The 26,929-nt window shown below is 39.9% G+C and overlaps 1 protein-coding gene across 1 annotated transcript in view; it reads right to left on the bottom strand.

Moving 5' to 3' along the window:
* EGFL6 (EGF like domain multiple 6) overlaps positions 1 to 24,246 on the bottom strand; it is a 31,108-nt gene extending 6,862 nt beyond the window's left edge. The window contains exons 1-8 of the mRNA XM_030235205.2: positions 24,179 to 24,246; positions 20,386 to 20,495; positions 18,159 to 18,251; positions 15,260 to 15,379; positions 14,315 to 14,434; positions 13,501 to 13,635; positions 11,621 to 11,743; positions 4,199 to 4,525 (exon numbers count right to left, since the gene is read on the bottom strand). Of these exons, the coding sequence (XP_030091065.1) occupies positions 4,199 to 4,525; positions 11,621 to 11,743; positions 13,501 to 13,635; positions 14,315 to 14,434; positions 15,260 to 15,379; positions 18,159 to 18,251; positions 20,386 to 20,495; positions 24,179 to 24,246 (1,096 nt within the window). The remainder of the gene's footprint in view (positions 1 to 4,198; positions 4,526 to 11,620; positions 11,744 to 13,500; positions 13,636 to 14,314; positions 14,435 to 15,259; positions 15,380 to 18,158; positions 18,252 to 20,385; positions 20,496 to 24,178) is intronic.
* Between the last annotated feature and the right edge of the window lie 2,683 nt (positions 24,247 to 26,929).

Below are 26,929 nucleotides of genomic sequence, written 5' to 3'. Positions count from 1 at the left end.
CTTTGCCAAAATGAAGACAGCTATTAAAATATGATCAGTTCTGGAAAGAGTGGAGTGATTTAACAGAAGACAACAGCTGCCAGAATGATTTATTTGTTAAGCTATTGAATTACACTTGAATTCACTTGAGAGAGATACGTGCAGGTGTAGCCATGTGCTATGAAGTGAAGAACTGTTATGGGCAGAAAAAGAGTCCAGTTTTCTTTCCAAATCTATTTTTGTTTTCAGTCAGGCATTACAATCAGGTTTTGCACTCACTGAAAGGTATCAGCAGCATATTATGAGAAACTGCAAGCTTCAGCTTACAGAAAGGTTTCAAATAAACGTTACTGCTTGAAAAGTGCCTATATTTTAATCAGATCATCCTCATGCACAGCCAGGATCCAAAGTTTACTCCCTCATAAGTAATAGGCAGAAGTCATAAATTGTCTTTTTAGCTCTTCTGCTATCAAGTGGTCTTGTAGAAAGGCAGATGTCCTCTCTACGCTCTCACCAACAAAAGCACACATATGTCCCACTCTAGGCACAGAGTCCCTCTTTCTTTCTGTACTGTGGATGCCCTCCCATCGACTTACATGCAGCAACAGCTGATATGTAATCTCTCCATCCAAACCCCTTCAGATCATGGTGCCACATGTTCTTAACCACTGATTTCATCAAACCCATTAAAAACAACAAAACCCGGAAAAACAGAGTGGGCACTGTAAAAAAAATCAAGCAGAATAAAAATGTAGTAAATTTAAGAAGAGCTTCCTATATATATGGTGTACCATTAGGCTGGAATCACAGGAATATCCCATTTCTCTGCTACTGCATCCTGCTCTGAAAGAATTACATTTGCCAGAAATCTGACATGTATAGCTATGATCTAAGCTGTGGTCTGAGCATTAATAGCTCACAGAGTGGTGTAATTACCAGAAAAGAATGAGAGCAAACATCATGATTAACGGAGGAAATTCTCTTGTTCAGCATCAAGAGCTGTGAAGCCATAAGGGAAACAGTCCACTTTTAGTATTGCCAAGTACTAATCCCTCTTTATCATTCTTGATGCTATCAGAGGAAGTGTCTCTGTACAGTAAAATGGCTGGCTACACGATGCTACAGGAGCTCTAAGCATGATGTGAATTTCATAAACTAATGAAGTACAGAATATAGAATTTAGTTGCAGTTGCAATATCATTCTGAATTACCAATGACAGCCAAAAAGCAATAAAATCATAGAAACTGTCAGAATGAAGGTTGTGCTTAATTATTTCAGTGGAGCTTGAGTGTAGCATCTCTGCAATCCTTGCTTATATAACCAAGTACTTTGGCCCAGCTCTCTGTGTCTTCTCCCATATGCAGAAAGGGCACTTCTCATGTAATATGTTTACTCTCATTTCTATTAAACTATTTGATAATAATGAATAAATAATTAATGATGAATACTCATATCAATAAATAATTTGTCTATCAATAAATAAATACTCTTATTTATTAAACTGCATCTTTCACAAGAGGACAGGTCCTTCCTTCACACTGGCAAGGCAAGAAACTCATGGAAAACAGTAATTTGAAGTAATTTCAAACCGTATCATAAGATACAAAAAGATAAGAAAAAAAATCTAAGTTTTCATTGATGACCTTAATTTTGAAATTTCTTACATGTTGTGGGCTTCACTTTGCTGTCTTTAACTAAAGACAGCAAAGTGAAGCCCACAACATGTAAGTGGGTTTTAAAAAAAAAAAATTGGTAAATAGCAATCCTCACAAAGGTCCAGTATTTTGGTAGTTGGGCCTATTTTAATAATTTCCATGTGCATATATTTCTCTTTTTTCCTACAATGTTTATCTATGGCTCTCTATGTATTTATTATGTAGTATAACTACTATGATAAAATAATACATCAATTTAAAGAGACTTTTCTATTTTTTCCTAATTAACTACTCTTCCTGGAAGACAAACAATACCAATATTAATAATACAAAAGGCAGATGCTATGTGAATACTTGAGGGGATTATATGGAGGAATTTAATGCTGTAGTAAAGGAATCTGCTGAATAGACATCAGCAAAGAAAGGAAAAATGTACAAATTTATGAGCTGTAAATTGAGCTAATGATGTTCTCTGAAGGATCACTCAATATCATTAAAATTGAAAGTGTTTTTAAAGCCAAATGTTAAAGCAATTAAGTGCCTGAATCATTACTGAATTTTTATGATAACAAGGATCAAGAACAGCACATGGAAATTTAAAAGGAAAGCAATGTATCCTGAAATGAAAATGGCACGATGCTTTAAGTTCTTGAATCACAGCTGGTGTCAAACAAGAAAGCCACAGATAATACAGAGTTCACAAAATTAGTGAAACTACATCCTGGGCATGCTGCTATCTCTGCATGAAGTAGCACACCAACTTTCTGCCAGAATCCCCAAGCAAAATAAAATCTCTCTAACAAATTCAGCATATTAATCTCTGAGATCTATAAGGGAAAATTCTGGCCAGATGTGACTGGAACAAAGTCAATATAGGCAAAAATACAAGTAAACCACAGTGCTTTAATATTTTCAAGCAGTAATATTCATTCTTACTGCTGTCAGCTGTAGTGGTAATTATTGTAGAAACAAGTAGACTCTGCCTCTCTGCCTAGCCCAGGTATATAGTGTTCAAATCTCTTGGTCTGGTTAGGAAGGTCCTTGAAAAAGAATCTCACCAATCATCATGACAACAATATATTATTTGGATTTTCCTAGGGACAGAGAATTTTCCATGTGTGCCCTCACTCAAAGAGAAGTCTGGAAAATTAGTGAATTCCAGCTAGTGCAGCACAGACTACTTAACTGGAAGGCTGCATAATCCACCCTTCACAATTCCATCAGGTCCCACAGCCTGGTACAGGAGACGAGTTCTCCTTGCATCACCAGGCAGAGAGAGCAGAGCCCTTTGTCCTTCTAACCAAAACCCAGGGAGACCCTACCCAGAGGGCAATGTTCCTGGCAATCCTTCCTGACCTGTCCTAGCAGGACAAAAAAGACACCTGTTGTGATGTCTGAACTCCATCCATCCATCCATCCATCCATCCATCCATCCATCCATCCATCCATCCATCCATCCATCCATCCATCCATCCATCCATCCATCCATCCATCCATCCATCCATCCAGTGTGTCCTCATTTGTCTTGTAATGGGAAGTGCAAAACTTGCCTTTTACTGCAAAGCACCTTCCTAAGCACTCATCCCAAATCCATAATGTTGCATGAGGCTTTTCTCTCCCTTTCCATCTGCTTTTGTTGGACTTCATATTGTTCCTGTCAGTCTACCTCCACAGCCAGATCCCTTTAATAGCAGTGTGCCCTTCAATTAATGGGTCATTCTCCCCATTTTGGCATTTTCAGCAAACTTAAACATGCCATTAGAACTCAATGTTAATATTTGCAGGAAGGGAGGAGATTGGTGAGCAAAGTCCTGATTTTGTTCTGTTTATCAGCTTGCTAGCATAATTTGAGGAAGCAATATTAGTCTATATCCTTAATTTAAACTGAAACAGGCCAGTTACCACTGAAAACAAAAAAAGAAGATGATTTTAGGAGAATGCCTTTGGCAAGGAAGCTTGTATTCTCCACTGTATTAAGTGAAAAATTACATTTTTTCTTGGCTGTCTTACAGAATTACAATTACAGATCATTTTTTCCAGAGGACTTTAAAATTATCCTTCTTTTAAAAAAGATATACTTATCTCTCTTTCCAGGTTAAATAGCAATAAACTGAATGTTATTTAATTTTTAAATTTTATTATTATAATTTTAATTGCTATGGGATAGTATTTATTATTTTTCTATACTTTGTAAAGAGAAAACATAATGAATGAAATATTGATAGTGTGTGTTCTTCATTGTAATTATTTTTGTCACTACCTTGAAGAATATTTGACTGAGACAACTGTACTAAAAACCAATTATAATAATAGAATCACTTGGGTTTGAAAGGACCTTAAAGATCATCTAGTTCCAATAGGCTGTACAATTTCTTGCTGTGTTTTTAAAGGTCTTCAAATGTATTTTCAAAAGCATTAACTAGAACCTAACCATCCTATGATTCTATGATCCATTTTCTACAAGTAAATTCTGATAAATTGTCTGTAACGTTTTGTGATGATTTTTTAGTGTTTAGACATATTTCCATTGAAACCAGACATTTTAAAAAACAAACAAACTTACAAAAGACATCCCCTCTAAGGCTTCGCTCATCAATTTGATTTTCAAAATCTTCCTTCTCCTCTTCATCTGACTCTTCAGCCTCCTGTTCTGCAGCAGCTGCAAGTTCTTTCTCTTCCTCACTGTAGCTCCCACCAAGATCAATACCACCTTCATAGTCCAGCAACTGCAGGTGGGTCTTAGAAGGTGGGGTCACAGCTGCTTCTGGGATTGCATTCTTGATTGTTTTATGCTTTTTCACACTGCTTTTTTGTGCAAGAAGTTTCTTAATTGTGTCCTTAGATCTTCCAGGGCTTCTTGCGATTTCCTTCACTGACTTTTCAGGGATAACTAGAACCAAGAAGAAAATAGAAAATATTAATCTAAGGAATCATTCAGCAACTACAATGTTTTCAAATGGGACTGTGGTGTCCTTTACAAGGTCCAGAGAGCCTCAGAATTAAATTCTCTCCTACGAGAGGTAAGTTCAGTTCTGCACAGAACCGAACACACATGCACATGTTCAGCTCTGTACTACTGACAGCTCTGAGTTACAGTGAAAAGACCAAAGCAGCCCTCAGTAATGATCTATTTGGACTCCTGTGTAGCATAGGAGTAACACAGGCCATAGAGCCCCTTACTTAAATTATTTTTACACTGGAGCTCAAGCAAAAAACCCAAAAATCCTTCTTCAATTTTTGGACTAAAATTGTCCATGGAGATGGGATCCCCTCCACAACAACTGCAGCCTAATAATAGTAATGAGCATTTCTCTTGGCTGTCTTTTGTGAACTTCTCTGGTCTACTTTTCCTTCCATGGCAGGCTGAAAACTATTGAAATGGAGGATATTTTGAGAAGACATACATCAAGCTCCTCCATCATATTTCTTTTAGCTCTTATTTAACTGTAAGAGGTAAACAGCAAAATTCAGAGAAGAATACAAAAATGCCAAATTGTTACCATATTGCAATCCCAAGATGGACTAGAACATAAATGTAATGTGTGCTGAGAATTTACCATTTTATGACTCCTCTTGGATGTGAAATACTGTATCTTATAGTTTTGGTTAAAGTGATGTTATTTAATTATTCTGGAATTATACTTTCGGATACTGCTATCAAATGTTGTGCACAACCATGTCATAAATGACTGAGAGTTTGAGTCTCTAATGTGAACTACCTAGAAAACAATGAAAGCTGAGCAGTTCCACTGTGCTATAAAAAAGCTTTCATAAAGAGAAACTATTTTCATTAGTGTATCAGAATAGTGCTTCCCATCTTTGATTCTCAGTCTGTATTGATGCTGCAGTGCCTACAGTCCTTTAGGATTAAAAATGATGGTGAAAGATAGCTATTTTTATTTCCTCCTTCTGCTGTATAATGATTACATTATCAGGGCAAGAATATATTCCTATTTTGCTCCTCACTATGTATTTATGAAAATTTTATAGTAGTACTTTGAGACAGATGGACTGGACTAGGAACTTTGGGTAGTACTATTTTCTCTGTGCCTCTTTTCATGGAGACACAGCAGAAGAAAAAACACCAGTAAATAAAATGGAGCTGCAGTCTAGTAGGAAAATAGGAAAGTTCCCTGAATTTATATTCACTTCTGGAAAATACAGTCCTATCACTGTGAATTTGTCACATTTCATTTATGGCAAGTGCAGCTACATGATATTTAGTATGTCAGGAGAGAGTCAGACTCTTGATGTGCTCACTGTAGCATTTGGGTGTTTTTGAGATTGCTGTTGGAGTAAACAGATGCCAATAAAATGAAAGCCAAACTTGAGGATTTGTTCTTCCTTCTTTTGGATAAAACGTATAGGCTTGCTTGTCAAATACTTGCAAATAAGCTCTTTACTAATACTCCACTAAGTATCCTCTGGAGGATGATGTCATGAAGGATGTAAGGTTCCCTAGGTCTAAACTCAGAATTCAGCAATAAAAATTAACAGGAAAGCTTAATTCCAAACAAATTTCCTCTTGACTATCAGTAACAAGAAACTTTTAACAGAGAGGCTATGGGGATTTTCAAGGCAACAGGACTGACTGCTCAGCAAACCTGAACATCTGCTTTTAGTTTCTGCTTTGAAGTTTTCCTCATGAAATGGAAAATTCTTACAGTTCAACATAATAACCTCTGTGGTGTTAGAAAACCAATCTCCTTGTGTGTGCAAAATTTAGCAGAGTGGAAAATCAACTGAGAGGAGTGACAAAAATAGGGGGATGAAAAAGTATAAATTCCCATGTGCTTGCAGACTCCAATTTGCTGCTGCACTATGAAAATCTCCATGCTTGTGGAGACAGAGACTCTAGACACTAAGCATATTTTAGGACACAGCACTTCCAACTTGCATTCATTTTTGGAGTAGCCAGAGGTACTCTAAAAATGAATACATATCATGTCTAGCCATAAATTGCAGGAGGACCAATGCAATGTAAGGATGCACCACTTAAACTCACTCTGTTCTTTTGAATCCATGGCCTGGGGACTTGCCTGAATGGGCAGCTCACCTTCTCTGGGGTGCTACACCTGAGGCAGTGATTTTTCAGGACCCTTTGCCTCAAAATATGTACATAAATGCAGACATGGTCACAAACATTTGTGCACTTATCTGTCTGTGACTACAGAGAATTTTGGAAAAAGAATTTTGCAAAGAAATATTTTTTTTTTGTATTTTTGAGCATTCCACCTCAGTTCAGTTCTTTCTCACCTACATTTGATCTGGAAGCATGCAGTTTCTGTTTATTGCCCCAATATGAAAATATTTCAGTTTTCAAAGGTATTTTCTTTCTTTGAATTAGAGAGAATTAAGGCAAGAAGTAGAAAAAACAAAGGCAAACAGTGGCTGAGGGCTAAAAGTAAAACTTTTCTGTCATCAGAAAAACTCACAGAAATTATAAAAAAATTATAAACCTGCAGAAATAGATTGGTGTAGGATGTCTAATGACCAAGTTGTGAAAGTTGAGCTGAAAAAAAATGCATGAAGAGTATATGCCAACACATTGACTCTGTGCTGGATTGTGTAAAGGGAAGTACTCAGGGGATGATACAGGAGAGGGACAGACAAGGGTCTGTTTTCCTTCCACACACCCTGTGACTGCAGCTGCTGCTGGCCCTGACCATCCAGGGGATTCAGGAGGAGACAGCTTGCTCTGCACTCCAGCAGGCACTCCACTGCTTCCACCCCAACACTTCACAGAGCATTTAAAAACCTGGTGAGAGACAAGCCTGGGAGACTGGCTTACAAATCCTTTTGTAGCTCCCTTTATAGCTTCTCCATATAAGAGTTGAAGAAGTGTTGAGGGAGACAGACAACAATGTGTAGGTGGAGTCTGTAGATGTGAGTAAAGATTAGATCAGTGTGACATACTTCCAGAAATAATTTCTAAACTTATCAACCTCTTTTAGATATTCTTAAGCAAGTCTGAAAGCTTTCTCACATAGGGTTAAAAGACAGATTCTGGGCTATTCTTTTCTTCTAAGCACCAAGGAACATTACCTACCGATATGTGATGCTACCCTATTTAATTTCTAAAATTTTTACTGTCTTATTTAGGGAACGATACTTTGAGAAATCAGGGCAAGTTTGTTACACTGGACCGTGCTTAATACATGATTACACCATCCACCAAGGCATCTAGTAGGAAATGTGTGGTGACAAAAGCCTAAGTGTTACTCTCTGAAGAGTGACAGTAGTATTTGACTCCATACTGATTTAAATTTTAAGAATATCACCAGCAATATGATGATCACAGAAGCTTTTAAACTTTATTATGTCAAACTAACCTCTCTCAGGATTGGCACGTTAATAAGAAAGCAAAGTTATATATAGGGTCTAAGGGTTACCCTATCAGCGAAAAATGAATGAGTAAGACAAGAGGCAGAGAGAGAGCCAACATGAATTTTTATTGACACTTAGATACCCAGCAAAGAATAATGAAGAAGAGTAACCTCTGCCTCTAGCTGGTCAATAACAGGAGTGTCATTGTTGAGCTCCTTAGAGTGATACCTGTAGACTTAAAGATAGTAATCCTTTTTCCTGTTATTTTGAAGGACCAAAAAAGTGAATCAAAAATAGGTTTTTGATTCACTTTTTTCCTAGTTTTTCCCCCAGGAATCTTAATTGCTCTTGGAACCTAGTGAGACTCTATTCTTAAATAAAAGTTGAACACACATGAAAGCATGTGGCAGGGGAAATGTGGGTTTTCAATGCACAATAGGAAATCAGGAAACACATGAACCTGAGAACAGGAACAGATTGCAGCAAGATAGGGGCCAGATGTGGAAAAGACTAGGAGCCTTTTAGGGATTGTTCAAATTGATCCATCTCTATGGATTCTCAAACGTGTGCTACAGACAGTTCAGAAATGGTCTCCAATGTTTCATAGATATAGGAGTGTTAAATGGCAAAAGGGTGCCTTAATAACCACAGGTCATATCCATACCAGCAGCAGTGTCAGCAGCTTTCTCCAAGTCAGTGTATTGACATACAAATTGAATGAAAGAATTTCCACCACCTTTTTTGCAAAGGTCAATTATATACTATGTCACTTATTAGGTTATTTGGCAGCATGAGATGTAGCCACAGGAATTTCATTATCAGCAATGTGCTTAATTGCTCTCCTTTAATAATCTAAAAATTAAGTTGTATATTAAAACAGTTTTCAGTTTTTGAAAAAAGCAAATACTGCTTCCATGGTAGCCAGGTTTTTTTTTTATACTAGAGACAATTGCTGTTAAGAACTATGTTTTCCTGTGAAAACAGGATTCCATCTCTGTGGGAATAATTATGTGGAGTACTAGAGGCTAATTTAAGGGGGTTTTTGTTCAGCTGCAGCACAAGCCCTGCTAGGAACTGGAATGGGCCACAGGAACTGTAGCCATTGTCACCCAAAAGAAGTGTGAAGCCAGAGCCTTCAGCTCCTAAATGCTCAAGATGGTGTCCTCATCCCATTAAGCCCCATAGCAAATTTTCTTTTGGCTGCAGTAAAGGCAAAGTTTTTCTACAATTTCCATATGACCTGGAGAACACTTAGTGTTTCACTGTTGGCTGGTACATCCAATTGTTTGTGTCACTGTTTCAAAAAACTGTTTTCCTCAGTAGCAAGACATGTCCTGCCCTCATGAGTTACACTGGTCAGATCTTCTTGAGGATTGCAGTAAAAGTAAACCATTGAAACATTCAGAGCGAAAAGAATCTCCTCCACTTCCCTTTAAAATAAAAGCTACATGTGGGAGAATTACCACCAGAGAAACCAGTCTGTCACAGACATATTTTATGAAAAATCCTTTTGCTGGGATATTTTCTCCTGAGAAGCTGAGCGGCCTCAGAAATGAAATGTAAACAATAATTATCTACTGCTGTGGAATGCAATAGGTGCATCTTTGATTGGCCCCATGTTGGTTGCTTTTAATTAATGGCCAATCACAGTCCAGCTGTTTCGGATGCTCTGGTCAGTTACAAGATTCTATAATCATTCCATTCCTTTCCTAGTCCTTGCCTTCTGATGAAATCCTTTCTTCTATTATTTTAGTATAGTTTTAATATATCATTTTCTTTTAATATAATATATATGATAATAAATCAGCCTTCTGAAACATGTAGTCTCTTCCCTCATCCTGGGACCCCTGTGAACACCACCACACCAGTCTCTATTTAGCATCTCTACATTTCAGGGTTCACCTACCACTGACTGTATTTTAATTTTCCTCTATTGTTGTTTACCACTTTCTAGCTGGACCCTCAACATTTGACCTGCCTGTGGCTCTGATTGCTCTCATTACTGGATGTTATTCTTCTGCTCTCTCTTGTAATAAATCTCTTTTCCATTTAGTGTGTTCTATTCACTTTATGAATCACGGATCCTTCCTCTGTTAAACAACAAATGGATTTCGATAATTGGAAATATGACAGGAGGAAGTAGGCAGAGGGCTGTGTAAGAAAAACACATTTGAGAAGATAAGAATCATTTGAATTCAGAAATCATTTTTTACAGGGCTAGACCTCAAAAAAAGTCTCTTCATAAGTGAAAAAAAAATTGTTACTTATATTTAAGCAATCATTCTTGTTGAATTGTTTTTACTTGATTAAAAAGTATTTTATACATAGAATTAGTCAAAAAGAACATTCCCTGGATTCTTTACCTTCTCATTAAAAAAAAAGGCAAATAAATAAAAAAAAAACCAACAAACCAACAGATTATTTTTCTAAGACATGTATTTGTTTAACATTTCACCTGTGGTACATTTTGTTTTAACAAAACCATACCAAGATGTGTCCTGTCAGTTTGCTTTGGTATCTAGTCAAATGCATCCTTCCATTTCAGTGAGTTGCAGTGACATGTCACACGACATGTGGTCTAGCAAAGAACCTGGCTCATAAATTGAAGTTGAGTAGAAGAATGCTCTAAACAGCTCTGCTGTGGTAATATATGGCCATATCAAACCATTCAGTAACACTCAGATTTTTGCATATGCTTGCGTATTTGTGCATGTCAAAAGTCAACATTTCTATACTGAAAGTTGAAACTTAATGAAATGGTGCTCTCCTGTGCAGGCCCTGGAGTTGGACTCGTGGGTGCCTTGCAAATCAAAATATTCTGTGAAAATATTAATTTATCAGTGTGTATTGTAAGTTTCAATTGCTACCATAATGGGAGTAGGAACATGAACAAGAGAGGGACTCAGAGAACATCTATGACCATGAAGTATAATCATAAGACATAGCTGATCAAGCATTACTTGAAAAGATTTATATATTATGTAGACTTCATCTGCTACAGACCAAAACCTTTTAAATGTTTGAGCAGAGGTCAAGTGTCCTCTTGAGGAAAACATCTTTAATGATGTTGCAGGAGAAACATCTGCCAGGATTAATAAAGGTATAAATTAAAAGGTTCATTTTAAATATAAAGACAAGGACAGCCTTTCTTTCTTTCTTCTTGAAGGGTCATATTCAGTTAAAGTGGAAAATGACATCTTTATAGGACGTCTTCCATATTCAATAGACAAACAAAGTGAAAACAATTTAACAGAGAAGTCATAGCTTTTCTCCCTTTTCTCATTTTTGTTAAGTTAGCCTTCTGGGAGAGACTGCACATCCCTCCAAGGAGCTAACCTTGGGAATTCATTGAGAAATCACAGTAGATTTTTTTAAAACTGTTTTCTCTGTTTCATCAAGATAAATTAATTTCTCTGTTCTACTTGCAATTCTTAGAGATGAGACTTGAAAACTTCCAGGCAAAATTAATTTGAACAAGGGATACCTTGTATTGACTATGAGTCATGCAGTTAATATATTATTTTGAGGAGAGGTCTTGCTTTGTTGTTATTGCAGCACTGTTCAGCATGACTTTTCAAGGCTGATCATTCAGCCTTGTAATGATCAATTATTGGAGAAAAACAACAAAACACTATTCCTGCCATCCAGTGGTACTCACCAGCACAATCAAATCCACTTCCTCGGTAGCCCTGCTTACATTTGCACTGGAAGGATCCTTGGGTGTTGAGGCACTCTGCATGGAGGTTGCACCTGTGTGTATTTGTCACACATTCATTTACATCTGGGGGAAGATATAAATGCTTCAGTGAAAACTGTTTTGAAACCCAAGGCTCCTGAGAGCCTGTTTGTGCCACCCATCTCATCCAGGTACCGTAAGCACTAATGTTAGACCAAGCCAGTGCAGAGACCATCAGAGGCAGAAGGATCCACACTAGGACAGAATGCTTGGTGTCAGCTCCAAATGCACAGATGCTGGCATATGCATCCATGGAAAACATCCATCCCAGTAAAGACAAGATGAATGCAGTGATTTCCTGAGGACAGGATTCAAACTACAGGTTGCACAAGCTCTTCCATTAACAAAATGCACAAAGCACCAAGAGAATGGGTGACAACTGTTAAAAACGAGCTCACCAAAACATTCTCATTCTTTCATTCACTGTAGAAAGGATGCAATGGAAAGTAACTCTGAGCATGCCAAGATGTCAAGATCTTTAAGCTACCTCTCACATTCCAGCATATATATGATGCTGCATGAAAAAAGTTAAAATAAGGAAAATTCAGCAGAAAATACTACATTTAACTCACACAAACTATATAGGCACCAAGAGTATTTGATTTTGCTCCATTACAAAGATGTCTCTGATTTATCCCACATGAAGGAGTCATGTTGGGGCACAAATGTTTGTACCACTCACATTTTATCCAGATTGCATAATTTTTAGCAGCTGACAGGTCCTCTCATAATGTAAGTCAGCAAACATACAAGTAGCAGGAAGACTGACTCAAAAGTTTGGTGTGTCTGAAAGTGAGATTTAGGTTTGCAAATAAAATCCTCACTACTGAGACCATTCCAATTTTTCTCCTGTGCACACATATTGTATGAGAAAAGAAAATGCTTTTACCACTTGAAGTCTCTTAGGGTTTGCAGACATGAAATGCAAGCCTAAGTCTCCAAACCTGCCTTATGATCTTCCTCCTACTCCTTCCTACCAATATAAATTAATCATAAACAAATCCCTTTAATTGTCTTTTTTATGCATGTGTATTAGTTCCGACAATTCCAGGCCCTTGTGTAGTCAACAGTTTGAACAATACTCCTGCAGAACCTGCTGCAGTAACTTATATTTTGCTGTTCTTCCAGCATTCAGTCAATAGATTGAAAATGGAGTTAAGGGTGTTTTGACATTTGTTTTAACACCTGAGCATGTCAAGATAACTTTTTGCCTGTATTTATTTTTGTTAGGGAGAAACTTGGTCATACAACAGAAACCTGAAAAGTAATTGAAACCTACTATTGTCATTCTTTTTTTTCCTTAAGTTCTCTTCAAACCATCCAAATAACTGTTTTTACAGCCATGAAGACATGTACTTCAAATTCCTCAATAATGATATGAAAAAAGGAAAAAAAATATAGTAGGACTGTTTATTCATCACATTTTGAAAACAAGACAACAAAAAATGGTTCTTTAATTAAACCTTTACCAGAAGTAGCATTTTTTTAGTCAACAGTTGCCAACTTAGAACAAGCTCTTGCATACCTTGACTTGGCACAATGAGGCAATTTAAATTGCAAGTGCCAGTGATTTGATTTTTCATAAGGCTACAGAAAAAAAACCAAACCAAAACAAACCAAACCAAAAAAAAACCAGCAAAAAATTCAAAGTCCCATCAAGAATATTCTTAGTGTGACATCTTCTACCCATATCTGAGGCAGCATCCTCAGGACAGGACAATGTGCTGGGGGCAACCACAGGGAAGATGTGCTCTGTGGGAATCAGAAGAATGAAGAAGGAACATGCATGGGCTAGCTCCTACCTGCACAGCTGTAGCGGCCACTGGTGTATTTCAGCTCATATCCCAGCTGGCACTTGCAGTAGAAGCTTCCAAATGTGTTGACACATCTGCGGTTGTATGAGCAGACAGCTTTGCCAGTGGAACATTCATCAATGTCTACAGCAGGAGAAGGGATGCTGGTCAGATCCATGAGAAGGTAAAATGGGAAAAAACTCACTGGGTTTGAATGGGAGTGATTTGTTCTTGGCTGTCACAAATAAACCTAATAAATAAATCTTATAATTTCACATTTGGTGGTGGCTTTCACATGTGTTCTTATGAGTGAAGCAGTAAAATTTGAACTAACTTTATGAAAGAACACAGTACCAAGTATTATAACCAATGATTTCTTCATCACAGGAAACTCACAGGCAATGTTGAGGCTTCTGGAGAAAAACTGAGAAGTTTGCATTGTGGGTCACCACAATAAAAGAAAGTGCCAACCAAACAAAATCCCCAAATCCTATAATACATTATGTTAGCAGGGCAGCTTCCTGCAGGTAGAGCTCAGTAAATAATGGCCTCATACTAATAGGAGAAACCAAATCTGTTGATGACTCTAAATCATGTCAAAACATTGAATTATTTACTGGGGATGAGAGTTATCCAAAGAATTACATGGCCAATAGTTCAAGAAAAAATATATTTAGAAATTAAAATTTTACAATACATTGAGAGTAACAAGAATCATTATTTAAGCCAGTGAGGAGGGTTAACTACTTCCCAACCTTTCCCCAGAATCTTATGGCTTCAGGAATACTGCAGAAAAGAAGCTGAGTGAGCTCTCTAACCATACCAATGCATGTCCTTCCATCTGGTCCCAGCTGAAGGCCACCTGATGGACAGAGACACTGCACCTGGCCTTTGACTTCTTCACATCCATATTGGCAATTCACCATGTCACATGTCCTAGAACCTGAAAACAGTATTTAAAATAACAAGAAGAGCAAAATTCTAGGCAGGAATCATACAGTTTTAAGCTAGATATGGATAAACACAGAAATTAATCAGAACAACAAAAATCCATTCATTACAAAGAAAGCCGTTTATAAATTAACATATAAAAATTTCAGGAGTCCATGAGATATTTTCTACAAACAAAACTCTGTCACCAACAAACTAGAAACTTCCCCAGGTCTGAAAAATCAGGTTGGCTAAAAAAGCAGAATGCTTTCCATTTCATGCTAGCTTAAAAACAAAGAAGATAGGTATAAATACCTATTTTCATAAGTTTAGATAAGCCTTAGATCATACAGCAAATGTTTGCAAGATCAATTTTCACCAACTGTCGAAAGAATATTAATACAAATAAAAAAAAATAAGTAGTGGAGCACAGAAAGGTAAAGCAGGGAATAATGGCATGAAATGCAGCACAGTAAAAAGTTATCTGTATTGGTGCTTTGCTTGAATACATTCGGTCATCCTTATTCAACAGATGAACTGTCAGGAGTATACACTGAGATCATACTAGCTGTTCTTCATCTGAAGCAACACTATCAAAGACTTTTACTTCTATCAGGACCAAAACACCTCTGAAGACCAAACTAAAGGTATGACCTAGTTTACTTCACCCAGGAACTACCAAATAGGAAGCCTCTTTCAGCTGTGACAGTACCGGAGAGCAGGGGCAGAGACCCTATCCTGAATAAACTAAATCAGTTCATCCCAAGAGGAAAATCTGCTGGGATTAGATGTGATTAGATGATCTTGGTGTGCCTGTTCCATCAGCTCTGTTACTTACTTGCACATGTGCCATCTGGCATGAGCATGTACCCGTTGAGACAATAGCACTTGTAGCTGCCGTGTGTGTTCATACATCTGTGCTCACAGGGACGTGGCTTCAGTCCACATTCATTCAGATCTGCAGAAGTCATTGGAACTGAGTGAGTGCTGGGCTTTTATACTTATATTCATGCATATAGGTGGATAATATTGCCTAATGTGTGGAATTCCCCAGAGTGAAATCATCTGGATGGAAAATAAGCCAGCCCCTTGCAAGATGAGAGTTGAGCAGACCATCTGGCTGGAAGACTGCTAGTAAAACCAACATACACAGACCTCTACACTTGAAAAATTAATGCAAACTCTGGTCACATCTGGCAGCTTGTTAGGAAGAAGTGGAGGGGTGGAGAGAATCGTAGCTAATCTTTTTCTGGGAGTTTTTTAAATGGATTTTTTCTGGTTCTAGCCCTCCAGTTGACCTCTGTATTAGAAAAGCAAAAACATGAGACTAAGAATAGCAAAACAGTTTGAGATAAAGTGAAACAAAGATTTTTACTTTAATTTTTCTGAGCTACGCACTGGCCCCAAGGTTATCAGTAGCAGAAATGAAATACAATTTATGATAATTGACTTTAAAAGGATCTCAAAAATCTCAAAATCCTGAGAATCAAACATCCTAAATTCTTCTCAAAATCCAGTATTTAAAGGCTTTTCATAAAGTAAATAAATTTCAAATTCCCAACATCCATCCTTCACAGAGACAATGAGAATTCTAAAACGCTTATTTATGTGGTATAGGGTGAGCAGTGCTGACAATGATATTTGGCCTATGACAAGGGGACAACATCTGTGTTTTTTTGTTCCATGACCTGACACCTCTACCTCTTGTAGTGATTAGTGAATAGATGGAACTCATTTACAGACTGCACCAGCATATGCAGCCCACTCAATATGTGTTTAACAGCACATAAGAGCAATAACATAATTTCACTAAAGGAGCAGCTCTCCAGTCAAGCACTGAGCTTGTGCAACCCCACTTCCAATGGGAGAAGCGTCTGTTCTTGTGTCACACCCTGCAGACCACAGGAACAAAATCTCCAGGCCATTCAAAGCATAAACTTTGTGGAGGTGCACAAGTGCTTGTGACAGCTCAGTCCCGGGGAGAGAGAGGGTTGCATTCTATTATTCCCACAGGGTCTGTTTGAAAAATGACAACCTGTCTGCTTGCAAATCACACTGGATTTTTGTGCTACTGTGACTCCACTAAATAACTAAGACTCTCTTAACAAAGAAACTACAGAGCACACTAGAGAACAAAAGTTATTCCACTTAGGCCATACATTTTCAAAAGTGCTTATCTGTTCCTATCTCTCACAATGCACAGATAGCATACACAGGTCTAAAAAAGAACCTATGGAGATAAGGCTAATTTAGCTCAGACTTGGTGGCAGACTAATACAGTCCCCTTATCTCTGTTATTTTAGTTAGCTCATGTTGAGCTTGCTTAGCAGGACATTCTGCTGTAAGGACAGACCAAGGCTACATCTGCCAGTAAATTAGAAGTGGGTATTAACACTCCTGGCTGATGGAACATGACCACCTATACGGCTCTACTGTTGAAACAAACAGCTCTTGGACACTTCTGGCCTGTGCCAGCCACCACCCCACTGAAAAAGATCCTGCTTCTGCTTCAGAAGGTAGAAAAGCCCAGGACCTAACAGGGAGCCTGTGCAGTGCTTCCTCCAAGCCTCAGTCTCAGAACCTGCTGAAGTGCACAGAACTGGTCAGGTTGCCTATGGAGAGCATGTCAAACGCACACGGAATTACTGCACAGAAAGCACCTAAAAGCTGAGGGCTTCTCTGTTGCCTTTTAGCAACATTTCAGCTGCCAAATAGTTTTTGAAATTAAACCTCTGTGTTTAGAGGCTGAAGTTGTAACTGGTGCTTATGTATCTGTTGCACATAACCACAGCTGCTGTTTCCCTTTCCTCTCTAGTGGTACTGAGGAGTTAACTTCTTTCTCTGTGAGAAACAGCACAAGATGGATTTTTCCAAAATACTTAATAGCACATCTTTAGGGCATATTTTTTGAAAGATACTGTGTAATAAATGGGCTGTTTTGACTATAAAAAAAGTGTGTTTAGTGTGTCAATGCAATATTTTCAAGCAAAGTCTGCAGGAGCTTAGGAAGGTAGCGAGGACAGACCTGGTCATTTGTGTGGCCTTTATGTCATGTTTCCATCATAGCACCTACAGTTCACTCATTTGCCTCTCCATGCACAGTGACCTGATCCTTTTCATCTGACCCAAGACAGGGGATATATTTTGGAACAGGAGAAAAAAAAACAACTGTGTTCTTACCAATGTGTTAACTGAAATATTTTCATGTTGAATTCCAAATTTATGGGGGGAAATGGTGCTTTTAAAGTTTCTGAAAATGCAATTCTAAGGACTCCCAATGGTGGTTCTCAGAAATGCTATTGGCATATACAAATAGCCCAGGCAGATTGATAAATTACATGTCTACCATATAATTGCAAGTCTTTCTGATTAGAAGATTAACTTAAAAAGAAACATGGGCTGCTACTTAAGAAAATAATATGGGTTCTGGAATTGGATTCCATCTCTTCTGATATCTTCCTATAATCTCTCCATGCCTTAATCCTCTGACTATAAACATGAGTTTGCCCTTGTCACCAGCTCATAGGAGATAAACAATGTAGGTTCCAACTTTTGTCTGCTGAAGGAGGCTTAGAGCTTGTCTGGGATGCTGGAGATGCAAAAGCCTTAAATTCTTAAGTTCTTCTACATAAACAAGAAAACATCCTGGTTTACTGCTTTGGAAGATGACAAAAACCATAGTACAAGATAAGGAAACAGAAAACCAACAGTGTCCTTTCTGGAGCACATGTACAAACCTTGGTTACAGGTTTTCCCTGTAAATCCAGGGAAACATTTGCATTTGTTTGGTCCCATGCACTCGCCATACTTGCAACCATGTCCACAGGTAGCTGGTGGAGTCAGGCAGAGAAAAGAGAGAGAAAAATAAAAAGTTAGAAATATTCTATTTAAGAACTTTTGCCCTGCTTAGTTGCCTAAGAGGTTTTGCACAAGTTCAGCATCTTCCACACCTCTCTCTAGTGTGAGCACAGTAACTACTGATTAACACTTTATTTGGGCTTCAGAATAGTGGCACTAACATTAATTACAAGAATTTGGTTTTTTTCCAGGCTTGTAAAGACAAAAGGCGTATCCCTCTTTTTTTTTTCCTTTTTTTTTTCTGCAATGGTTAAAAGCCACATTTAGTTTTGTACTCTTGCCTTTTTCCTTTCATTAGAAAGCCTATGTGAGAAGCAGCTGGCCAGCAGCTTGAATTGCTATGCTTGGCATCTGGAGCAGGAAAGATGCAACAGCACTCTCCTAGAGCCAAAGGAGACACATAATCCTGTAACAGTTTACAGTCTTGGATCTCCTCAGTTACAGCTGAGGAACGTGTCTATCCCGTCCTGAACATCCAGAGCCCATCTGTCATCAGGCAACTGTCCTTAGCACACATCCCAGGGAGTATATTTGCATCATGTTTACAATAATTTGAGAGGGCTACATTTAACCTGGACACGTTAAAAAGCAACTCCAAGTCCTCTGGATTATCAATCAGAAATTAAATGCTGAATTTTATAAGCCTTAAGGCTCCTGAAATCACTTGAATTGTCAGCATGGGGGTTATTCAGGAAGAGCAAACCAAATATGCATTTATATCAGGACTGCCTCTGAAGAAACAGTGATAGAGTGTGCACCAGGATGTGAACCTCAATTCCTTATGTAGTTAAGCTGATCTGCAAACAATAGGAAAGTTTAGTTACTATATAGTAAAATTAATATTAAAATTAATTTTTGGAATTCAAGTATCTTCCCTCCATTAACAGATACATTCAGATGTACTGAAGGTACTAACTCTGCAGACTGAGGCATTTTTCAACACTTTTTCCAGCCCCGAAAGCAATGTGGCACACTGCAAGATCAGCTTGTTCCTCTAGGATCCAAAGTATCCCTGCTTGGGATGTTCTCCCATGGGATGAAGACCAGCTTGCAGTGTTAGGACCACATCTGGATTTACAATGCAGAATTACATTATAGGTAGCTTAAAGTGATTTGCCAAAGAACATCCTTCAAATTTTATGAAAACCTATTGCTTTAAAACAAGACAACCTATCCCACTGGCTAATCAAAAGTTACATTTGCCAGCTATCTCTCCAGGTATTAATTTGCATCAAAACTAAAGTGCAATTAAGCAATGAAAGAAATACGACAATAATCCCTTTTTCTTTTTTTAAAATGGCATATCATATATACAGAGCAGAGACATTTTACATCTTTCCCTTTTAGCATATGGATTTTCAGCAATGAATAATCTTAAGCCTTTATACAAATTCACTAGGTATAAAAGGCCAAACTCTCTGGGACAACAAGTGCAACATCTGAAAAATGTCTAAAACATATATTTTATGATTTTGTTGTGTTTTGACCAAGTACAATTGGAGACAGAGATTCCATACTGCATTTTCCTTAGGATACGTAGACCTTTCACAAATTAGAAGTGTCATAGAAGAGTCATTGTCTCTTCATTAAGCAAACAATCCACAGACCATAATGCTGGCTGGCTACCCAAGCTCAAGTCAGGGGCACTTATTGCTCGAGTTTTATTTGTATTTTTAGAAAGTTAAAATCTTCTGTTTCGCAGAGGCTGTGTAATCTGAAGATAAAGGATACCAACTGATATTAAATATTAAATAATTTTAGGGGTCCTTATATAGCATTAGAAAACACTACATTTATGGCATGTACTCAACAGCTGTAACAGTGCAGCCACTGACCAGGGCTGTGCAGGAGGTTAGAACAGATGGTGCCTTCTGGATGTAAGAATTTCTGAACGTGCAAGTTATGGTTTGGTGTTATTTACCCAAAGCTCTGCTTTTTTTTGAGGAGATGGTCTCTCAAGCATGTTTTATTTGATCTCTCACAGATTTAGAGATTTCACTCCTCAGGAGTTTTCCCTCTGTAACTTCTGGCAGACGTGTAAGAAACCTCCTTATTAGTATCAAGTACACAGCAGCAGAGAGGAAACAAGCAGAAAGCGAATGTTACCTTCACAGTGGCCCTTGTTCTTTCTCCAGCCAGGACAGCAATCCCACCTGGAGCCGTAGCGACACACCCCAGGCTGGCTCACAGCCCCCAGCGGCCCAAGAGCTCTCGAGCTGTGTAAGGAAGGACAAACACTAGCTCCAGCAGGAAAATGCTCTAGTCCATTCCTCTGCATACAACTCTGTGCGATTCTCTTATGTTTTATCCATTCTTATTTCACCAAACCTAGAGCAGTGTTCCTAGACAGGAGTGCAAGCTTCCCTTTGATCAGAGAAACTGGGATGATGGGAATGTTTCACCTGCAATAAATTAACTGTGTAAGGTAAACACTTTCTAATGAGAAACACAGAAAGGCAAAAAATACAGCCAGCTCCTTGCTAGAATGAGCCATCTTAATGTCAGTGAAGTCACCAGGGCTGCCTCAGTTTGTGTCCCATGAACAACTGGATCATATCACGCCATAACTGACAGCACTATTGCCTCGGATGGTGAAAGACTGATTCTACAGAAAAGCATGTTAAGAACATCAGTCAGCCCCATAAAAGCTAGTGACTTACAGGCTCATAGCCACTGCATACATGCAAAGTGATTGCATATAGTCCTGACAGTTCCAGGCACTCTGGTTGCATGAGACTCCCTGACCATACAAATTAATGTTAATTTCACCTGCCAATAAGCCCAGGGGCTTCAAAGTCATTGTGCAGATCAACAGCTGCATAAGTTGGAAAGCCTCCCATATAATTGCCAAAATTATAAATCTGATGGAAATTCACAAATGTGTAAATCTTCTAGACCTCCTCTGTGCTCCTATGAGTGCTGTGGCTTTAGTTCTCTTCTCCCTATGCTTGCTGTTACTTAAGTTGAGCACCACTACATGACTGTCCCCTTTATAAAATTCTTTCCTTTATCCAAAATCTTCTGTCCTCATTGCTTTATCCAAGTCATAATTTAAAATGCATTTTCTTCAGAGATTCCAAAGTGTTAGTTTTGACCCAGAAAATTCCTGTTTGGTGAGAGCTTTGCAGTAAGTGATTTGGGGTCCTGAGGGGGGACAATACACTGCAACAGAAATCTCACAGTGGGAAAAAAATGATGGAAAAAAGCCATCAGGCATGAACTTTTGCATTTTTTAGTCTGAGGCACAAAAAAGGTAATATTTTTCACATTACAGGAGTGCTTTGCATGTATCCTCCTGTGCTTATCTGTAACGGTTGCACTCACACCAAAACAGTTCCTGCAAACATCACTGAGGCAAACTAGTAGAACAAATATATGCATACACTTCAAAGACACAAGGTGTTACTCCAGAGTTTTCTTTAGTAGCTGAACCATTGGAACTAGAAAAGAGTTCAGAGGAAATGCATAAGCTCATGTATCTGAGATACTCTATACAAAGAGGTCTTCATGTCAGCTAACAAGTGAAAAAACATCAGTGCTGGAATAAATTGTTCTGAAGCCACCCAACCTTTGCCATCAACACAGTGATGCTGTTTACAGGAGTACATGTACTTGTTCATGAACATCTTCAGACAGGTGAAAAGGTGTTTTGAGCAGCTATAACTCCTCTGTGTCTGTGACAAATCAGCACCCTGCCTCTGCATCCTTATTTATAGACAATAAAATAACCTTTTTCCATTTTGTTATCCATATGCTGCTGCCTTACATCATTTGCAAGTATACAACTTGATGAACATATGTTCTGCTTGCAGACTAGAAAGTGGCCTTGAATTCACCTGGATAGTAAATGTACATTCTCTTGCATCTCAGAGAATCCCTTTGAATGCATCTGGATAGTGCTATGACTCCCCTGGGTGGTTAAAATGCCTAAAGCCTGGAGGAAGAAGGATCTCATTCCTTTCCAAAAGGTGCTCATTTTCACAGGAAAAACTGATTCAGTAATGTTTTATATAATAATTTATTTCAAAATTTTTAAAAAATAATGTCATTATAAAGCATACAATATCTCTCAAGATTTCAGAACAAACTTTCCTTAAAACTGGGAAATGTTCCATAAAGCTGAAAATTAAATTAACACAGCTGAACTGTGATATAGCCCTGGACAGGGTCAAAAGACTTGTTCTGACTTCCACAAGGAGCATCAAGATAAAACTACCTTTGGCAGAAGAAAACTACATCCCAAAATCCGGGAGGAAAACCAGCTTGCCAGGTTAGTCCCTCTTACCCATGAAGAATCAACACCCATCAGCTTAGCTATTTCTAACAGGAGATCAGCATTTTAAAAAAAGTTTAGAAAGAGGAGATTCTTTCAGGCAGGCAGACCCTTTCTGGGAGAATATCACATGAACCTTCCTAGATACAGGGGAAGAAGTAATGTAGACTGGAGGTACAGGGCACTTCAGATCCCTCCTTGTCTGATATTCCTGTAGGAATTCAGAGGAACTACCTAAAGCACCTGAGTGAGATAGCTGGATTTGTCACAGTCTGCTCAGTGTGCAAAAAAATCCTGGCCTTGAAGAATCTGCAGCCAAAATATGTGATTGAAAAGAAAGGCAAGAGAAGGCACACTATGCAGGTCAGATCACAGTGCAGTGGAAGAGTGCTGTGTGAAGAACTCTGTCCTCTGAGAGGCAGCACTGGTGCTAAAGGGAACAAGTGGCTGCTTAGCAGTCCAGGGTGCCCAGGAAAGAGAGAAGTAATTGGTTTTATGTGGCTGTGGTATTGCTGACAGCACTATGAGACATTTAGCAAAGAACAGTGAGGATAAATAGTAACCACAACACCCCCAATTTCTCTTCACCCTTCCTCTAGCAGCAGGATGGAGATGAGAACTGGAGGCACAAGAGGCAAAGATTGAAGGCTGAGGTGAAAACAATTTACTGGAAACAGCAACTAGATAGGGAAATGAACAGAAACAGCAACAATACTAATGACAGAAGGTAGAAGAAAAGAAACATTTCACATGAGAATACCCCAATAATAGACCAGACAGGCTCCCTCCACCACATTTTGTTGACTGGAAGGAAACCCTTCTTCCTGGAGGACAGCCCTTTTCCCTTGCCCTCGCCAACGGTGTGAGGTGGTATAGAATAATAAATGTGATTTCTCTAAAATATAAGAGCAGGTCTGGAGTTCATGAACTTCCAGTTTCAGAGGAGCTGACCACTCAACAGCTCGCACGTGCTTGAACAGCACACTGCCACTTATCGATGACAAATGGTTCCATTCATAGATCTAATATTAAAGAAATAAAACACAAAACAACTTGAAGGCTTCACATGCAGTTGCTGGAAATTCTCCCCTTACAAGCCATTCCCTTGCTGCAGCACTTCTGCTTCTGGAGAATTGGGAGATGGAACACTGGAATGGCTTGGTCTGGAGTAAGTGGTTTTATTGATCCTCTCTCACAATCTCGTTCTGATTCCAAAGCATACCATAGAACCCAGCATCTGTGATGACTGGCTGCTGGTGCAGGGCCGTTTATGCTGGCAGACCAAGAGCTGGGGGTGCCCACGCCTTTCCACAGGTGGTGCAGCTACTCCCACCTTGGGACCGCAATTTAGGCTGCCGGTTTTCCCAGAGCCCGCTTACCCAGCTCCGGTGTGAGTAGCTCGGGGGAGCGGCTCACACGCCCGCTGGAGCGCACGAACCGGGCGGGCGCCGTTCAGCACCACGGCCCCGGGAGCGGCCGCCGGCGGGGCGAGCCCCGGGGACACCCCGGGCACGGCGGGAGCCCCCGACTCCCGCGGGGCCGCCGGGGAGCAGCGGCGCCCAGCCCCGGACCCGCCGGCAGCGGGGCTGCCGTGCCCGGGCCCCTCCCGCCCGCGTCCCCGCTCACCTGCCCGCAGCGGCCAGCCCGGCGGCGAGCAGCGCGGCGAGCAGGGCGCTCCCGGGCGCCGGCACCATCGCCCGGGCACGGGCGGCGGGCGGCCCGGCCGCGACCCCGGCGCTGTCTGTCTGTCCCTCGGGCCGTCCCTCTGGCCGTCCCTCGGCGGCGCGGCGGCAGCGCCGGAGCGCGGGCGGGCGGCGGGACGGGGCCGTATAACCGGGCGGGGCGGGGCGGACCCGCCTGGAGACGGGGCGGGCAGAGCCCGTGGTGGAGAGGGGCGGGTGGTCCCGGCCGGAGCAGGGCAGGCTGCCCCGGAGCCGGCCACCCAGCCGCGGTGATGCTCCCCCGGGGAAAGCCGTGTCACTCTAGCGGGCGGTACGAACCCCGGCCCGGCCTGGGACCGGCCGCTGGTAAATCGGTAAATCGGTAAATCACCATTGACCAGTGCCACAGCCGGCGTGACCACGGGCTCTGCCTCCGCAGGCACCCGCCGGCCCCCGTTGCAGCGCTGCGATGGGTTCCCAACACCGGGAAATGCATTTGCACCAAAAGCTTTCCAGGCTTTGCCCTGAACAAACTTTTCCCAAGCTGCTAAGTACTTAAATATTAGGAAAAATCTTATTTAGAAAAAACTTCTGCCGAGTTGTTGACATATCTACTGCTGATTTCTTCAGACTTCTGAAAGTACAGATGCTCCTCCAAAGTACACTTAAGTCGCCTTGTAGAGAGGAGCAGCGTGAAGTCAGAGTTACCAAAAGATGGCAAATTTAGCCCGAGGATTCAAGTGACATGCGATTAAAATCCAACCTATTTAAAAGAAACAAACTTGTGCAATACTATTTATGTGTTGCACAGGATGGTAAAGACTTTTTTTAAAGTCCTGGATGCTGGACACAAAAGCCATTGTTGGTTTGCAGCTGTGCTGCTGTGTTTCTGAAATGCAGCTCCATTCATTAGACTTGTCTTCCTGTATGGGAGGAGTAGTCTTTTGATTTTAGTTAAATCAGCACCATGTAGAAAGCATAGTAATTACTTAAAACTGAATTCAAAGACTCGTGGTTTTTATTATGCACATTTATTCCAACAACTAGATATGAGTGTATCAGTTGAGTCTGAGCTTGCCAATAAAATGTTGATTGGTGTTCAAGATGAATTTTTTTGGTCAGAAGACAAATAATTTCTGAACTGTGATGCTGGTAGTCTGTTATGAGCTATAATTATTTCCTTTTTTTTTTTTTACATTTTTTTTTAACAGAGTAACCTGTGGGTAGGTCTGTCTGCCCTGGTGGTCCCTAAGTAGTATTTCACATTGCCTGCTGAAATGGGCCTGGCCCTGTGTCTCCCCCATTCCCTGTGATTTATTAGGGAAATGTTTATTGAGGCTGCAGTCATGGCTGTCTCCCAAGTGAAAGCTAGTGGGCAGTTTCTGGACTATTCTCCCAACCTTGCTCTGAGCTCTCACAGGAGCTCTCTTATGCCAAGGTGATATAAGAGGGGCCTGTGGCTTCTAGGATCATATATAACATGACTTACAGGAGTGTCCCTCAGCTTTTAGGAAAACCTTTTTGCACTTTGTACAATCCTGATCCCAAAGCACACCTCATGGCTGCTGTTGTTCATTTATTTTCTTGATATCTAGAATGCAAAATGAGAAATTAGTGGGATGACAACTATAAATCCTATTTCTGAACTGAACACAGTTTTTGTTGTTGTTTTTGGGTCTTTGTTATTTGTTGTACTCCAGTTTTTAATCACTGGACCAAAGTGAGCCCATGATAATACTGCTTTGCCCATTGAAGATGCCATTTCCCATTTGGGGTGAATGGACATGAAAGCTCTGAATTTGTGTGTTTAGGGGGGAGTCCTGCTCATCCCCCCTCGTTTCCTCCTTTGCCTGACATGCCAGATTGTACCAACAAGAGCATCACCAGCAAGCAAAGATGAAGTAATTGGCCCTCTCTATTTATCACTTGTCAAGGCATACCTGGAGTACTGTGCTTAGGTTTTTCCTACTTGTCTCACTTGGTACTTTCTGAAAGTTACTGTGGAACAGCTCCATAGACTCATGGACCCTGGAACTTCCATGCAGAGGAGGAGATTCAGTCTCCAGAGCTTGCTGAAAGTACATGAAGGACAGGCCCTGACACAGCTCTGGCTCTACCATGATTTAATATGCTTTTTTCCTCTGAGGCAGTAGCTCTACTACTCAAAGGGATGGAAGGGTGGAATGGAAGATGGTCTACAAGGCCATGGAAGAGAACTAGATTTGCCCTTCTTTTCCACACTTTGAGTGTCCCTTCCCATGGAAAGAAAGGAGTTACATTTTCAAATTAAGCCTTGAACTCTGAAAGTTCTGCAAGTCTCCTATGAGGAACCCAACACCAAGTATCTAATACATAATGCCCCATATATGGGCCCTTTTTCCCCACCTGGCCAATTTAATTGATAACTGCACAATCCATGTGTGCATCAGGGATTGCCTTTTCCAGCAGCTTTATGAATGAATGGAATAGGAGACCACTGTGTGGTTTTCAGGGATGAATTTTATAGGTATAGCTTCCTGGCTTTTGATGTGATTTTCTTTCGTTTCAGGTCTCCTGCCAAAAAGATTTAGACATTTTTTCCCTTTCCTCATATAATTTCTCTACATACTAACACACAAATCTTTCATTGCTTGACTACATTACCCTATAACAAAAATAATTCAGTCACTGGAGATCCTCTTTATATATAATACTTTCCATATGGTAGCCCAATAAC

Source organism: Serinus canaria, chromosome 1, assembly GCF_022539315.1.
Source record: "Serinus canaria isolate serCan28SL12 chromosome 1, serCan2020, whole genome shotgun sequence".
Taxonomy (NCBI): Eukaryota; Metazoa; Chordata; class Aves; order Passeriformes; family Fringillidae; genus Serinus; species Serinus canaria.
The sequence above is the reverse complement of the archived record's forward strand: the minus strand, read 5'-3'. Positions and strand labels throughout refer to the sequence as shown.